Raw genomic sequence first — 17,390 nt, 5'->3', positions numbered from 1 at the left:
GTGCTCTCTCCACTAGGTGATGCTTCTTCCCATCGTGGTCTTGAAAAGCAGAATTGGGATTCACTGAAAACCTAGTCTAGACTTTTATCTGGACAGGCTCAACCTGCCCTGTGTCCTTTGACCTTCTTGCCAAACATCACATTAAGAAAACTTCATCCGCTCGCCCATTTCGACGCTAGGAGCGGGCATGCATTTCTCCTGTCGCCACAGTGCACCGAACCCAAACAGCGTGGCCTAGTGGCTAGAGCACGGGCTTGGGAGTCAGAAGGACCTGAGTTCTAGTCCCAGCTCCGCTGCTTGTCTTCTGTGTGTGACCTCAGGCAAGTCGCTTCACTTCTGGTCCTCAGTTCCCTCGTCTGTTAAAAAAATAAAAATGGGTATTAAGACTGTGAGTCCCAAGTGCGATAGGGACTGTGTCCAAACTGACTACCTTGTATCTACCCCAGTGCTTAGAACAGTGCCTGGCACATAGTAAGCACATAGCAAATACCATAAAAAAGCCACGAACAAAAGGACATCGTGGGACAAATGATCCCTAATTCCCTCCGAGCGTTCCAGCCAGGTGGCATAGTGGAGACCTCTTATAGTTGTATTGTACTCTCCCTAGCACTTAGTACAGTGCTCTGCACACAGTAGCGCTAAATAAATACGACTGACTGGCGTGTTGGCAGAACTGGGTTTATGCTGGAATACATTTCATTTTTTTCATTCTATATATTGGGCGCATACTGTGTGCAAAGCAGTGTGCTAAGTGCTTGGGAGAGTACAATATAAAAGCAAACAGACGTGTTCCGTGCCCACCACGAGCTTCAAGTCTAGAGGGGGAGACGGGCATTAATGTGAACACATAAATTTAAAAAAGTGCATTAAGTGCAGCAGGGCTGAAATGGGGGAGGATGAATATTTATGAAGTGCTCAGAGCGTACAGAGCTCTGTACTAAGCGCACGGGCAAGGATGATAATACATCAGCATTGGCAGATGCGATTCATGCCCGTGAGAAATTCCTGCCTCCACCTTCAAAGTATTAATTACTACTTAATACCGACCCAGGGATGAATTCTAACAAGCAGGGTCCCTTCCAAAGCGCCTCCCCCGCGCCCGTGGGGTGTTTCCGGTGGCCATTCTTCCTTCTGCCATCCTCTCTGGGTTCCAGATTTTAAAGATGTGGTACGAGTTGGACGAGAAGAGCCAAAAGAAATACCAGAAGCGGGTGGTCCCTTGCCCCGATCCCTGTCTGGCCGTCTGGCGTCCGGACATCTACTTCGCCTCCGTGTCCGAGACATTCGAAGACGAGGTCGACGCCTACGCGAGGGAGTGGGCCGCCGAGAACGAGAACGGTTTCCTGAATACGGGACTCTCTCCCGAGAGGTGATTTCTTGTGGGGGGGCTGGGGGTTTGTTTGTCTTTCTCCCTTTGTGCACGGTATTCATGGGTCACATGTAGGGGAAGTAGCTGGAGGTGTATGAAAGCTTGGACTCGGGCTGGCAGGGAATTACGTCGAGAAGGAAAAGATCGGGGGATAGCGGAGAACGATTAGAGGAGCAGCGTGGCCTGGTGGAAAGAGCATGAGAGGACCTGAGTTCTAATCCTGGCTGTAACACAATTTTTTTTTTTCCCTGCTGGGCACCGGTGGGCAAATCATTTAACTTCTGGGCCTCAGTTTCCTTATGGGCAAAATGGGGAGTATATCCTACACTCTCCTACGTAGACAGTGAGCTCCATGTGGGACAGGGACCGAGTCCAACCTGATCAACTTGTGTCTACCCCAGCGCTTAGTACAGCGCTTGACACACAGTAAGCGTATAAGGATCAGATAGGGAGTAGAATGAATGTGCCAGGATGAAATTATTGTATTGAACTCTCCCGGGCACTTAGTACGGTGCTTTGGGCGTAGTAGGTGCTCAACAAATACCATTGATTGATGGATTGAAATATCAGAATCAATAAATGAATGCCATACGCATAGCTGCGGAGCATGGGTAAACGTTAGGGAAAGCTACTGGGCTGATAAAAAAAAAAAAATAACTAGGACTTGATAAGCGCTTACTATGTACCAGGCAGTCAACCAAGTGCTAGAGTAGATAGAAGCAAATTGGGTTGGACCCAATCCCTCTCCCACGTGGGGCTCACAGTCTTAGTCCCCATTTTACAGATGAGGTAACTGAGGCACAGAAAAGTTAAGTGACTTGACTAAGGTCACAGCAGGCGGGTGGTGGAGCCGGGATTAGAACCCAGGTCATTCAGTTGTATTTTTTGAGTGCTTACTGTGTGCAGAGCACTGTACTGAGCTCTTCGGAGAGGATAGTGCACCAGTAAACAGACACATTCCCTGCTCATAGTCTAGAAAAGCAGCGTGGCTTAGTGGTAAGAGCATGGGCTTGGGAGTCAGAGGTCGTGGGTTTTAATACCGGCTCCGCCACTTGTCTCCTGTGTGCTTTGTGACCTTGGGCAAGTCACTTAACTTCTCTGTGCCTCAGTTCCCTCATCTGTAAAATGGGGATTAAGATTGTGAGCCCCACATGGGGCAACCTGATTACCTTGTATCTACCCCAGCGCTTAGAACAGTGCTTGGCACATAGTAAGCACTTAACAAATACCGTCTATTATTATTATTATTAGAGCTACAGTCAGAAGACATTAACGGTCTTCTGACTCCTGGGCCTGTGATCCTTCCATCAGGCTACACTGCTATGACACCAGGATGTGGGGAATTAATTGGGGAAGGCTTTCTGGAGGAGCTGTGTGTTTTGTTTTTTGTTTTTCTTAAGGGCTTTTTGGGTTAGGGGGCATTTTTAGGCCGGGTGAATGGCAGTGAGTGAAGGAGGGATCAGAGGTGGGTGAGTCAGGAATGGCACACAGTGTGAAGGTGAATTTGGGCAGAGTGAAGAGTTGGGGAAGAGAGCAGATATGTAAGATGGAGTCAACAGGTAGAGAACCTTGAAGGCAGGAGAATTTTTTGTTTGATGCCGAGGGAGATGGGTAGTCATTGGAAGTTTTAAGGAGTACGATTTCTGGGGACAGCATAGGAAGGCTTTTAAAAAGGAGAGCTATTAGTTGTGTTTTTTGTCCCCGAAGAACAGAGACAGAGGAAATCTACTCCAGCATTTAGTACAGTGTCTGACAAAGTAAGCACTTAACGTATACCATTAAAAAAAATCTAATGGGCTTAAGCCACAGCATGAGAGATGTAGATTAGTTCTTTTTGACAATAGAGTTTATTAGGCCCAGAAATGGGTTAATGAGGGAGGTTATGGACTCCCTGGTTCTCTGGAGGGCTTTTAAAAACGGAGAAAGACTCACCTCAGTGGGATGGGTTGGGGTGGACCTTCCTGGTGGCAGGGTAATGGACTAGTTGACCCTCTGTGGGACAGGAGATTTCCTGCAGCCAAAGTTACTGGCCTAAGTCAGCGGCTAATGGACTAGCCCAGAGGATTTCCTGTTGTCAGGGTAAAGAGAAAGGAGAAAATTCCAACTGCGGTAAGTAGAGAAAGCGCGGATGATGAGAGAATGCCTGTATGACCCCAGGATGAGAGAGAAGGTGTGGTGTCTTGCCCTTTCGTGGAACTGGTTGTGTTCCTCCTCAGCTCTCCTTGGAGTCCCCTTTTTGCCAGAGGCAAGAGACGGGAGTTTCACACCGACCCCTAACAGTGGGAGTGGCTTCAGTTCTTTTCTGGTTTCTTTCAGTTAATCAGTCAAATACTCACTAGTATCTCTTGCGCATGGGAAAGTATAATGCAACAGCGTTATTAGATCCTGATCCCTGCCTGCAAGGGAGCTCACAATAAGCTGGGGGAGAGAGGCATGGACATAAATTACAGGTCAGGGAAGAAGCACGTTTTAAGCAAATGTTCATAATTGTTGAGGGGCTGGGGGAAGGTGAGTATCAAGCGGGGTGTAACGCAGAAGGAGGGTGAGAGTAGGGTGGGGACACTAAAGTTTAGCACTTTGGAGCACTCTCATCTTTCTATGGATGGGGTGTTTTCAATCTTTCCCAGGCTCTTTGTATTAGCGGAGAGGTCGGTGCTATTAATAATAATAGTAGTGATGATGACGATGAGCACTTAGTACAGTGCTCTTCACACAGTAAGCGCTCAATAAATACGCTTGAATGAATGGTAATAATACTACTATATGCCAAACACTGTGAGAAGCAGCAGGGCCTAGCCTAGTGGATAAGTCAGAAGGACCTGGTTCTAATCCCGGCTCTGCCACTTGCCTGTAGTGTGACCTCGGGCAAGTCACTTCACCTCTCTGGGCCTCAGTTCCTTCATCTTGCTCTCCCCTGTCTCCCCGTCCCACGGCACTTAGGTATATATCTGTAACTTTATAAATACTGCGGTCCACCGATTTGTAATGAGTCCGTCTCCCCGTTTCTAGACTGCGAGCTTGCCGTGGGCAGGGATTGTCACTCTTTATTGCTCTGTTGTACTTTCCCGAGCGCTCAGTACAGGGCTCTGCAAACAGTAAGCCCTCAATAAATACGATTGAATGAAAGACTGTGAGCCCCGTGTGGGACAGGGACTGGGTCCACCCCACTATCTACCCCAGTACTTAGAACAGTGCCTGGCACATAGTAAGCCCTTAACAAATACCACAATTTTTATTTTTATTGTACTAAGTGCTGGGATAATCAGTCAGTCGATTTATTGAGCGCTTACTGTGTGCACTGTACTAAGTGCTCGGGAGAGTACAAGAGAAAACTAATTAGACACATTCCCTGCCCACAACGAGCCTCGCAGTCTTAATGCCCATTTTACAGATGAGGGAGCTGAGGCAAAGAGAAGTTAAGTGTCTTGCCCAAGGTCCTTGTATTCTCCCGAGCACTTAGCATAGTGCTCTGCAAACGGTAATTGTTCAGTATATACCACTGGTTGATTTGTTGATTGATTATGTGTCTACTGGAAGGCGCAGGGGGAGATAATCTGGAGCCCAAGTTCCAGGGGATTGAAAGGGCAGTTTTATGCCACACTTATGGGCCCTGGGCCAATTTTTCAGATTGAGCCGGTCTGTTCTAATTTGCCAAGGTGTTGTAATTACTTATCGTTGAGATAAAAATCTCAGACTTCCAGGAGGCTGCCTAATAAACCGCTGCCAGCACAGAGTGAATTTCCTCTTCATTCAGTCGTACTTATTGAGTGCTTACTATGTGCAAAATACTGTACCGAGTGCTTGGGAGGGTACAGTAGAACAATAAACACACACATTCCCTGCCCACAGTGAGCTCAGAGTCTAGAGGGGCAGACGGATGGTAATAGAAATTGAGGTTTCGCTAAAACCACCCGAGTGGCCGGGGCGATTGGTCTGGTTTGGATGCACTTCAGCCTCCGTCCGGTCCTGTCACTAGAGCCCCACGCTGATGCCGCTTTCCTGCTTACGTTCTCCCCGACTTGTCAGCTGTGTGACCTTGGACAAGTCACTTCACTTCCTCTGTGCCTCAGTTACCTCATCTGTAAAACGGGGATTGAGACTGTGAGCCCCACGTGGGACAGAAAGTGGGTCCAACCTGATTTGCTGGTCCCATTCCTAGCGCTTAGCGCAGTGCCTGGCACATAGTAAGCACTTAATAAATACCCCATTTATTATTATTATTATTATTATTATTATTCCACATAGTCTCACCGAGGAAAATCCGTAAGCTTCTCCGGGGCAGGAGTATCGCTGTCATTGTGGGCAGGGAATGTGTCTATCGTACTCTCCCAAGCGCTTAGTACAATGCTCCGCACACAGTAAGCACAGTAACTGCAACTGTTGGCTAGGCCTTTGGAACGCAGAAAGAGGGCAGTTGGGGGAGGTCAAAGGGTGGGCCGGGGGTGGACCTGCCATACTCCCCCCGCAGGGGTCTCCGACTCGGGACAACCAGGGCTCAGCCTCTCCGGGCTGACCTTGGGCCCGGCCGCCCGCTCTCTCTCTCTCTCTCTCTCCCCCTGCTCCGTCCAGCTTGAGGACCTTGCTGCATCTGAAATGGCAGCGTGCTCTGTGTGACCCCGGAGAGGCGGTGGGCCTGCTAGCCGGCCAGAGCATCGGGGAACCCTCCACCCAGATGACCCTCAACACCTTCCACTTCGCCGGCAGAGGAGAGATGAACGTCACCTTGGGGATCCCCAGGTAAGATTTCAGAGGAAGAACTGGGGCGGTCTGTTAAGCCCCGTACTAAGCACCGGGGTAAAGTCAAGGTGATCGGGACATCCCACATGGGGCTCGCAGTCTCTGAGGCGGGGAGAGAGAACGTATATAATACCCCCATTTTACATGTGAGGAAACTGAGGCCCAGAGAAGTCAAACGACTCGCCCCAGGTGACACAACTGACACGAGTCCCCCATCTCCCGGCCCGAGCTCTTTCCACTAGGCCTCACTGCCTCTCTGAAAGCCAAAGGGTGTGCGAGGCCAGGCTCACCATCTAGTAGTTCCTGCTGGTGTTCAGGGTGCCCTTCCAAATCTCAGCCTTGCCTTCACCACTCTCCCAGCTCTCAGTCAAAGAGTCTCAGGAGGGATGAAGGTGGGTGCCAGGCTTTTTGGGGAGGTGGTGTGTCTCAAACTGAGTCCCATCCAGGCAACGAGGGGCAGTTGGGTGCCTTTTCAGTGCCCTTTGGAGAGAGATTACCTCTCCTTGCTGTCAGGAGAAGCGGCGAGGCTTAGTGGATAGGGCATGGTCCTGGAAGTCAGAGGGACCTGGATTCTAATCCCTGCTCCTCCACATCTGCTGTGTGACCTGTGCACCTTCACTCCTCTGGGCCTTACCTCATCTCTTAAAAAAGAAAAAAAGGGATTAAGAGCGTGAGCCCCATATGGGACAAGGACTGCGTCCAACCTGATTAACTTGTTTTTACCCCAGTGCTTAGAATGGTACTTGGCACAGAGTAAGCACCGTACAAGTACCATAATTATTAAATGACAGTGTGATGAGAGTTAGTAAGATGACAGCACTGCAAGTAATTCAGGTAGTCTAGGTAATCCCACCCTGAGCCAGGGCCCCATCAGTCCCATCTTCCCAAACGTCGGAGGATTCGACGGCGTCCATTAGCTTGGTCTGAGGTTTACCCTAGGTCTCACCCCGCAGACGGTGGCCGGAATCTCATCCCTCCCTAACGGTCACCGAAGGGCTCGGAGCTGCTTGAGAGGAAGCTCTTCTGAAGCGTGAGGCCTTGCTGCCCTCAGTGCAGAACGTTTGCCAAGTCTGCCCGTTGATTCCGGTTTACAGGTTGAGGGAAATCCTCATGGTGGCCAGCGCCAACATCAAAACTCCCATGATGAGCGTTCCAGTGCTCAACACCAAGAAGGCGCTCAAGAGGGTGAAGAAGCTGAAGAAGCAACTGACCCGCGTGTGCTTAGGGGAGGTGAGTATGTTGAAGGCCTCTTTAGTCTGAGGAGTTGTGACATAACCGGGTGTAATTCAGCCCTAAATCCCCATCTAAAGAGTCACCGGGGGTCACTGTGAGAACGCCCAAATGCAGCTCAGCATCTGCAGAGCCCCAAAGGCCTTTAGGTAGCCCATTCTTCATTCATTCAATCAGATTTATTGAGCACTTACCTTGTGCGGAGCACTGTACTAAGGGCTTGGGAGAGTACAATGCAATGATTAACAGACACATTCCCTGCTCACAGCGAGTTTACAGTCTTCTACCACACTAGTGTGGGGGTGAACTCTCCCTGTCCCTTCTTACTTTCACCATTTTACGACTGAAAAGGCATATCCCTGAGGCGTAGAGGTCATCAGGGACTAGCCAATCGCCCCCTCCCCAGGGCTGGCCGAAGGACAGCCACAGACAGAGCATTCCCGCCTGCAGTTCTCCAGATGATATGTCTTCCGGCCACCCAGAGCATCCCCCCAAGCTATCGCTGCAGGCAGAATCCAAAAATTGGGATCTTTACAATATTAAATAATGATAATAATGATTATGGTACTTGGTAAGTGCTTACTATGTGCCAAGCACTGTTCTAAGCACTGGGGTAAATACAAATTATTGGGTTGGACACGGTCCCTGACCCACATGAGGCTCATAGTCTTAATCCCAATTTTCCAGATGAGGTAACTGAGGCCAAGAGAGGTGAAGTGAATGGCCCAACATCGCACAGCAGACGTAGGGCAGAGCTGAAATTAGAGTCCAGGTCCTTCTGACCCCAGGCCAGTGCTCTAGCCGCGAAACCACACTGCTTCTCTATATTTTCTCAAGTATATTCTTAATAATGTAACAACTGAAGCACTTCCAGGTTAAACTGCCTTTCCCTGGATCTAGTACTGTTCTCCCTCCAGAATCCTCAGTACTTCCTTGCAGGTGTCCTGGTGCTCACATTGTTCTGTCAGGGGCAGTAGCCCCGTTTCTCCAGAGTCCTGTCCACCAGACTCTGGACTTTCAGGCATCCTCTCCGATCTCGCCTTATGATCTGCGTCCACCCAGGGAGCGCAGCGAGAACTCGAGCTGTCCCAGGCACAGCACCTCACTTCTCCTTACCTCAAGATGGTTGAGATTCTTCTCTTTCCCAACCTTCCCGCCTACTTCTTCTCCCAAACTTCTCTCCGCTGGTTCGACTTCCGCTTCACGAAAGGACACCCGGGAGTGACCCTCCTGGCTTCTTCCCCCCTCCCCAAAGTGTGAGAGCTGGTGAAGCTGGTCATCACAATAGCAGACCTTGATCCCTCAGGAGTCCTTGCCAAGAGGTCTAGGCCCCAGACTCTAGGTTCACAAAATGAGAAGCGCAGCCTAAGCTCAATCATTTAGTTGCAATGGAAACTAAAGTTTTCAAGTGGTGCTTCACGTAAAGATGGAATTGGGGGTAGGGAAGCGCCTAGAGAATGATAAATCATGGATACGTTTTCCAGTCGTGGGCATCGACCTACCAGGGGATCTTGGGCAATTAATCCCTTAGAGACTCAGGGGTGGGGTGGGGGTGTCTCTACACACAGTAAGCGCTCAATAAATGTGATTGAATGAATTGAATAAATGTCCAGTGGGATTGGGCAACCTATTGAAAATCAGCTCCATTTTGTGTCACACCACTTCCCGCTGTTCCTGTTTGGGATTTGGGGTGGTTTTTTTTGTTTGTTTGCTTGTTTTGTTTTCCTTAGAGTAACCATGGTTATCTTAAAGGCTAGGAGACTGGATGCAGTGAGAGATCACAGTGATTAGCAGCATTCCTGAGTCTGCAGCCCATCTGGTTAAGCAAACATTAGGAGAACTATGGACTGTCCACTTTGGGGATAACTTTGGTCTCTGGTGGATTCGACAGCCTCAAAAGCCGTCAGGCGGATATTTACTTACGTTGGAGGGAGGGCTTGTAAATACCGAGTAGCGAATGGTATTTCTTCCGAAGCCAACTAAAATACTGAAGTGGGTTTTTTTTAATGGGGTCCAGAGAATTCAGGTGGACGTAAGAGCCTGCCGATGTGAATTTTCCCATTGGATTGCACAAACGTTTTAGAAGTCAAGCTCCGTGGTAGGGAGGGTCTCAGGGAGGGGGGCCTCTACCGCAGGAATGCTTTGATGATTTCTTTCTGTTCCTGCTAGAGCCCAGAAGCCTGCCTCAGGCCTGAGAGGCAGGAAGATGCTACATGGGAGCAACCATTTATTAACTCAAGGGCTGGAAGTACAAACCCACCTCTTCCCATGTGCTGGGTCACTCCGGGTCCTTCCTTATGGTACCTGTTGTGCGCTTACTATGTGCCAAGCACTGTTCTGAGCGCTGGAGTAGATACGAGTTAGGTTGAACAAAGTCCCTGTCCCACAGGGGACTCAGGCTCCTCATCCCCATTTTACAGACGAAGAAACCGAGGATCAGAGAAGTGAAGCGACGTGCCCAAGGACACGCAGCTGATGTGACAGGGCCAGGATTAGAACCCACGTCCTTCTGAATCCCAGGCCCATGCTCTATCCAGTAAGCCGTTGGCCACGCTGGGCCTCAGTCAGTCCATTTAGGCCTGCCCGATCCCCGCTCTTTTAAAAGAGTTCTAAAGCATCTTGGAAGTTTGGTGGTCCGGGATATTTTGGTCATGTTGAGGGCCCTGCACTGATGACACTCCCAAGGCAAACCATTCCCAGACCCAGCCCAAGAGGGTCCGGCCTCATTTCCGAGCAGAAATGGCTTCTCTCATTTGTCTGTGGGCTATGGGGGCTTGCCTCTTTGAGCACTCAGGGATTAACTTCCGTGAAACTGTCGTGACTGCCCACCCAGAACATAATAGTAATACTAATCATAGTATTTAAACGCTTACTATGTGTCAGGCAGTATACTAAGTGCTGGGATGGATACAAGCAAATTGGGTTGGTCACAGTCCCTGTCCCATATGGGGCTCACAGCGTTAATCCCCATTTCATTATGGGCAGGGGATCTTTCTACCGATTCTCTGGTGCAGTGCTCTGCTCATAGAAAGCGCGCGATAACTACCATTGATTTTACAGATGGGATAACCGAGGCCTAGAGAAGTGAAGTGGCATGCCCACGGTCAAACAGATAAATGGCGGAGCCAAGATTAAAATCCATGCCCTTCTGCCCGCCCAGGGCTATGCTCTATCCACTAGGCAACGCTGCTTCTCTATGAATAGCTATAACCAATCACTGTGAGAGATAGTAAGTGGAACTTCTAAGGCTCGGCAGGGTAGGGGTGGGGGGGGGGTGATATTTCTTGGCACCGTTGAGCTCGGTCTCCTAGTACCCAGCACCAGCGATGGTAGGACTCACGGGCGCTTTACAGCCCTAGCTTTCTGTGCTAGTGCACCCCGCAATTTCCCCGATGGCTTGCTGGCACCATCCCTTGTCTCTTAGATTTGGAACTTGTGGAAGGCACAGGGGTCAGCTGGCCAATCCTGCACCCTAAAGGCTGACGCCGAAGCTTAGAGGAATCCCAAGTGCCCGTTCTCCCCTTTCAGGGGAGCCCTGAAATATCTCTAATAGTTCAACCCCGTCCCTTGAAGCCCTCAGGCACACTTCTTGCTTATAATTTGGTTAAGTGTTTCAATAGCAAGAGAAGTCAATTAGATCTAGTCAGTTGTTTGCCCAGCCCTGGGGTAGAAACCAAATAATCAGTCTCTGATCCACACGGGACTCTTAAATAGGACGGGGGACAGGTATTTAATTTCCATTTTATAGATGAGGAAACTGAGCTACAGAGAGGGTAAACAATTTAACCGAGGTCACCCAGCGAGAACTCAGGTCCTCCAACTCCCACACCCGTGGTCTTTCCACGGAGCCACACTGCTTCTCTAGGAAGAGCCGATGTGGAACTTGGCCTAACTTTAAACCCCCACGAAGCCCACTGCAGTTCTTCCACTAGCAGCTGTCCCGTAGCCACGATCAATCCTTCTCTGCTCGTTCGTCCCAAAGGCCCTCGGCCTTCTTGGCAGACGGCAGCGCCCAGGCCCGGGACAGGGATCGTTCTCTCCTTTTGGCTTTAGGATTTCCCTCTACTTTTCCAGCCCCCCCCTCCTTGCTCAGATCATCCCCTGTAATTGGCCGTGCTTCGGCCGATACCAGCAGGAGAATGATCGATATCCTGTGCCAAAGAGCTTTTTCTCTGATGCTGAGGGTCCTGAGGATTGAGAACAGATTCAGGTTCTAGAACTCTGTGGACCTGTCCCTCTTTTCTGTGTGTGAAGCCACCCTCTGCCTCTAGCTGCCCATCTGCTTTCACTCCACTAAATCCTCGTGTTTTCCCAGCTTGAGGCAGGCTGGGCTTACAGGCATCTCCCTCTTATTAATAATAATAATGGTAATAAATGTGGTATTTGTTAAGCGCTTACTCTGTGCCAGGCACTGTACTAAGCGCTGGGGTAGATACAGTATAATCGGGTTGGATGCAGTCCCTGTCTTACATGGCCCTCACAGTCCTAATCCCCATTTTACGGATGAGGTAGCTGAGATACAGAGAAGTGAAGTGATTTTTCCAAGGTCACACAGGAGACAAGTGGCGGAGCTGGGATTAGAACCCAGGCCCTTCTGACGCCCAGGCCCTTGCTCTATCCATTAGGCCACACTGCCGCTTCCTGGGGACATTGAACCTTCTTACCTTTGCCCTCACCCATCTGTAAATCGTACCCGCTCAGCAGCAGCCCTGAAATAAAGGTGTGAAGTTGGGCTTCCCCAGGTTGTCGCTTCAGCCTCCCCACACTGCTGGGCTTTCCTTCTCGCCCCACCCCGCTCCAGGTAGTGCAAAAAATCGACATCCAGGAATCGTTCTGCACGGAAGGAAAGATGAACAAGTTCCGCCTCTTCCAAATCCGGTTTCACTTCCTGCCGCCCGAGGATTACCAGCAAGAGAAATGTCTGAAGCCGGAGGACATTTTACATTTCATGGAGAACAGGTGAGATTTAAAACATCTCCGGGACCCCCGGTTTGTCTCAAGGGACTCTCTTTCAATAGGGCTCAGCATTTCGGTATTAAGATTTCACCGTGGGACCCAGCGGAAGTCAAAATATCCCGCCTTCTCCAGCAAGCCAACTAGAGTGGAAACTCATTGTGGGCAGGGAATGGGTCTGCCAGCTCAGGTGTATTGTGCTCTCCCCAGCGCTTAGTATAGTGCTCTGTGCTCAGTAAGTGCCATGGATTGATCAAGCCAAAAGCCACCTCTGAGCATTTGGGCATATCCAAACCAGTCAATCGTTCGATATTATTTGGAGTCCCCGTGTGCGGAACACCGTACAAGGCGCTTGGGAGAGCGCAGTAGAGTTAGCAGGCACGATCCCTGGCCTCAAGGAGGACAGCCTTGAATCAGGAGGTGCCAATTCTCCCTCAGGATCGGCATTTATTGTGATAAGCGCTCCGTCTCCTGCGGTCAACGTGGTCGCTTTCTGTCGTCTCCCGACTTGTTCCCTCGTCTCCCAAGGGCTTGAGTTCCTTCTGGGGACTCTTCAGCTCGGGTTCATTTCCTGGGTGTGTCCGTACCTCATAGCCCGGGTTTGTTGAGAGACCTCGGCGCCGCGGTCAGGGAGCCGAGCCCTGCGTCAGCACTTCTTGGAGACTTCCCCCCTCCCCTCCACTCGTGCATCGGTGGATTCAAAGGAGGATACCGGGGAGGGGCAGCAGAGAGTTGGGTCGACCGGAAGAGAGGAGCGGGTTCCTAGTGGTCCCCACTCTGCCCTAGCCTCAACCAGTATAGGTCAGAGAAGTTTGAACCTGGGATAGGTCTTGGGAGCTCATCGGCTTGGGGGCTCTGAGAGCCAAGAAGATCCGCTTCAAGAGCCCAGGTGTTGCAGGTGACAAACTGATGCTCAGAGGAGGAAAGCCATGGAGGCCTGAGGGGCTGGGGAAGAAAGGCACAACCAGGAGTAGTAGTAATATTAATAGTACTTGTTAAGCACTTACTATATGGCAAGCGGTGTTCTAAGCATTGGGGTAGATACAAGTTAATCACACATGGGACTCATACTCTTCATCCCCATTTTACAGATGGGGTAACTGAGGCCCAGCTAAGTGACTTGCCCAAGGTCACACAGCAGACAAATGGGGCTGGGATTAGAACCCAGGTCTTTCTGACTCCCAGGCCCATGCTCTTATCCACTAAGCCACCCTGCTTCTCTAAGACATTGGCTCCCCCCAGCCCCAGGGGGACTCAGCATTGTCTAAAGAGGGAAGGAGCTGAGAGAAGAGAGGGAGACCAGAAAGATTTGTCGCTCTGGGGCATAAACTGATGGAGCCGAACAAGGTATGGAAGGGTTGGTTTGGGATGAGGAAGGAGGCTAAGGTGGAAGCCTGCAGCTGAGGAGTGGATCCTTCAAGAGAGTCAGCTCCACCCTCTCTTTCCTTACCTGGCCAAGTCAGTCCATCCCCTTGCCCCTCCGGACGGTGCCACGCCTGTGAAGCATTCCTGACGGATCCAAATCTGTCCTCTGGCCCAAGACCCAAACCTAACCCCGCATGTTCTGTTGGACACTCAGATAATGGTGGAGAAAGGAGAAACACCCTTGGAGGTTTTTCAGCTTCTGTTTTTTCCGTCTTTCCCCAAAATGATCAACTTTGGCCTGTGGGGCAGAGTGAATTCCATTCGAGTTGGAAGGTTATACTTAACCTTCCCCCTCTAGACTGTAAACTCACTGTGGGGAGGGAATGTTTCTGTTTATTATTGTCTTGTACTCTCCCAAGCACATCGTACAGTACTCCACCCACAGGAAGGGCTCAACAAATGTGAATGAATGAATGAAAGCAGCAGGGCTTGGCAACGGGCTTCTGAAGGCACCAACACCCAGCCACCGGCTGTTAGTTTTGAGAGGGCCCGAGAAGGCCCCGAGAGCTGAAATACATCTGATGTTGCGGTTGCTTTTCGGAGAGGGTTAGAAGGATGACCCTGGGTCACCTGAGTCGCCCAGCTCCTCCTCACTGCCCACCCCCAGAGCTCTTCAAGCGACCGATTTGCCGACGACACTAAATCGGCTGGGGTCGCTGAATCAAGCCGTCCTTTCTTGCTCCCTGGAACGACGAAGGTGAAGAACGACCCGGCTTTGGTCTCTCTCGCAGGTTCTTTAAACTTCTGACGGAAACCATCAAGAGGAAGAGCAATAAACTGACTTCTTTCAACCTGGTGAACTCGCGCAGAGCAAAACAGAGGGATCTGGATACCGACGGGGATGCTCCAGCCAGTCAGGTGAGCAGGAGAAGACCAAGTTTCCGAGGAGGGGCGGCCCCCTCCCCCCATTTTGCCTCATGCCGTGTCCCTCTGCCCTCCAGGTGGCTGCTGGGGTCTTGGCTTTATCCCGGGGACCGGGGGAAGATAGTGACCGATTCCCAGTCAACCCCGCGATGGCCTGGCATCGAGCTGAGCCAGAGAATCTTAGAGGGTCAAAGGGGGCCGGTTTGGCTTGGCAAGCCTTTCGGGGAGGGTCGTCTGGTGCCGGGAACCGGATGTCGACTCTCCCCCAAAAGCCACGCTGCATGTGGGCCCGTCCTCAAAAATCATAATAATCATCTTGATATTTGTTAAACACCTACTATGGTCCACACTCTGTACTCAGTGCCAGGGTGGATACAGGCAAATCGGGTTCAACACAGTCCCTGTCTCATGTGGAGCTCACGTGCTCAATCCCCACTGTACAGATGAGGTAAGTGAGGCACAGAGAAGTGAAGTAACTTGCCCAAGGTCACATAGCAGACAAGTGGCGGAACCAGGATTAGATCCCAGGACCTTCCGACTCCCAGGCCCATGCTCTATCCAATATGCCTTGCTGCCATTTTAGCCCGTTCACCTTCTTCACATGCCCTCCGATGTTTCTTTCACAAAATGAAGAAACTAGCACTCATTCTCCAAGGACCACTTCAAGTTAGACACTTGAGGAGAATGGGATGGGTTACTCCTTAGAGAGAGGCCAGGATTGTGGGGGGCGAGGGGAGCGCTGACTTATTTCACCAGAGAATAGAGCTCTCGGTAAACGGGCCAGGTACTTGTCCCGTTTCAAAAGCCGTAAGTGGAGGAAAGGAAAGGATTGCGTGAGAACGGTCGCTCGGCAGCAGAGCCGAACGGAACGGTGTCTGAGAAATTGTCTCCTTAAGCATCCGTTAACGGATTGGTCCCACGAGAAAGCAGCCGGAACATCGAACCGGTGGGGTTGCCTCGGCTCGCCCAAGGTAGAGGGTTGACCTCGACCTTGGCAGGCCTCAACCACGCTTCTGAGCCAGGGCTGGCGGGGTGGAGAGGCCTGAAAGCCCTGGCTCAGAAGCGTGGTTGAGGCCTGAAAGAATCCAGGAGAGGAAGAGGGAGGAAGCAGCGATAAGGGGAGGCATTCCAGGAGGAAAGAGCTGGCACCGGTCGGTATTAGTAGGTAGGGAAGGAGAGGAAGGGAGAAAGCAGTCAGAGAGATCTTAAGGAAGAAATGGTATCGGCTGATTGTTTTTTATGCGGTGGAGGAACTGGAAGGCTAGGAGGAAGAGAAATCTCTGTGCATACATAAAGAGATGCCCGTCTGATTATGGGCAGATGCCAAAGAGGTTCTCTGTGTGGATAAAGTCCCGAAGCACTGAATGGCTTGCTGAACCAAGTTAGAAGAGCTGTGCTTCCCTAGAGGCAAACGGTGGGAAGCAGCGTGGCCTAGGGTATAAGAGCACGGACCTGGGAATCTAAAGGACCTGGATTCTAATCCCGGCTCTGTCACTTGTCTGCTGTGTGACCAGAGGGTCACTTCACTTTTCTGCGTCCCAGTTACCTCGTCCATAAAAATGGGGATTAAGACCCTGAGCCCCTTGTCAGACGGGGACTGTAACCATCCCGATTATCTTCTACTATCTCCTTGCTGAATACAGTGCCTGGCACATAGTAACCGCTCAAATACCATCTTTTAAAAAAAAGCCTTGCTTCTGATGCAGATGTGCCCATCAGGCTCTTGGGGGAAAAGGGAGTCTTGAAAAGGTGGAAGGAGCCATGAAAGGCAGTTAGAAGGCCAGGCTGCTTTCCCCGCAGATTCTCTGTGATTCCTTTAGGGGCTGGGTGTTCTTGGGCCAATAGAGTTCACAGGTTTAATATTTGTTTCTTAATTTGAGTAAAGAAATTTCTTTTAAAACCATCAGAAGTGGGCTGCACCCCCAGAGGAAGGAAACTGTGGGCAAAGAGCTCCTCTACCAACTCTGTTGTATTGTACTCTCCCAAGCACCTAGTACAGTACCCTACACACAGTAAGCACTCAATAAATACCAGTGATCGAGGAAGGCCGCCAGTTATTTAGCCTCTGGGCAATTTTTCGTGGCGGCTGCCAGTTACTTGAACATCCCACCGGCTCACGTGACATACTAGATTTGGTCCTTCATGGGGCTTAGAGACTAATAAGAGAGTCTCAAAGAGGTAAAAACGTGATCGCTGTGGGCATGTACAAAAAATCCAGTGAGGACAAGAATGAGTTGAGCGGGAGGAGTCTATCTCATCATCCCATTTGAGGACCAACGCCTGGAAGCTAACATTTCTCCTCCTGCCATTCCTCAAACTGCAGGAAAATTTTGACAACGACAAGGAAGAGGAGGGGCCGATCGTTGACGGCGAAGCAGAAGAAGGAGATGCCGACGCCACTGACAAGAAGCACAAAGATAAGCAAGAGGAAGAGGTAGGCTGGGGCTCTACCTCAGAGGTGGCATTTTAGTCCTGTGGGATGGCGGTCCAGCCCTGATAAGTTTCTCAGCTGGGGGTTCAACCAGGGGAAGTGAATTCGCCGTCTCTCGCGCCTCCTCAGTAATCCCCAGTGTCCCAGGGCCGACTCCTCCAGGTAGGCCTTGAATGGACTGGCATGACTGCTCAAGAGGAACAGGTCACGAGGTGAGTTACCTCTAGGTCGGGTGAACCTTTGGGGTCTCGCCAGGCTTGGCAGTAAACTCCGTCCTCCGGGAGAACCAAGTTCAGTTGCCTGATCTAGGCCTGTATGCTGTTGCAGAATTCCAAGAAGGCCTGTAAAGTTTTCCTTGTGAATGTCACTCCTGAGATTCCT

The 17,390-nt window shown here is 50.6% G+C and overlaps 1 protein-coding gene across 1 annotated transcript in view; it reads left to right on the top strand.

The window, feature by feature from the left end:
* Nucleotides 1-17,390, top strand: part of POLR1A (RNA polymerase I subunit A) — a 67,392-nt gene that overhangs the window by 42,366 nt on the left and 7,636 nt on the right. Inside the window, exons 24-29 of the mRNA XM_029083473.1 lie at nt 1,155-1,369; nt 5,939-6,106; nt 7,201-7,336; nt 12,138-12,295; nt 14,446-14,572; nt 16,902-17,012. Coding sequence (XP_028939306.1) covers nt 1,155-1,369; nt 5,939-6,106; nt 7,201-7,336; nt 12,138-12,295; nt 14,446-14,572; nt 16,902-17,012 — 915 coding nt within the window. The remainder of the gene's footprint in view (nt 1-1,154; nt 1,370-5,938; nt 6,107-7,200; nt 7,337-12,137; nt 12,296-14,445; nt 14,573-16,901; nt 17,013-17,390) is intronic.

Source organism: Ornithorhynchus anatinus, chromosome 18, assembly GCF_004115215.2.
Source record: "Ornithorhynchus anatinus isolate Pmale09 chromosome 18, mOrnAna1.pri.v4, whole genome shotgun sequence".
Lineage (NCBI taxonomy): Eukaryota > Metazoa > Chordata > Mammalia > Monotremata > Ornithorhynchidae > Ornithorhynchus > Ornithorhynchus anatinus.
This window is presented reverse-complemented; position numbering and strand designations above follow the sequence as displayed.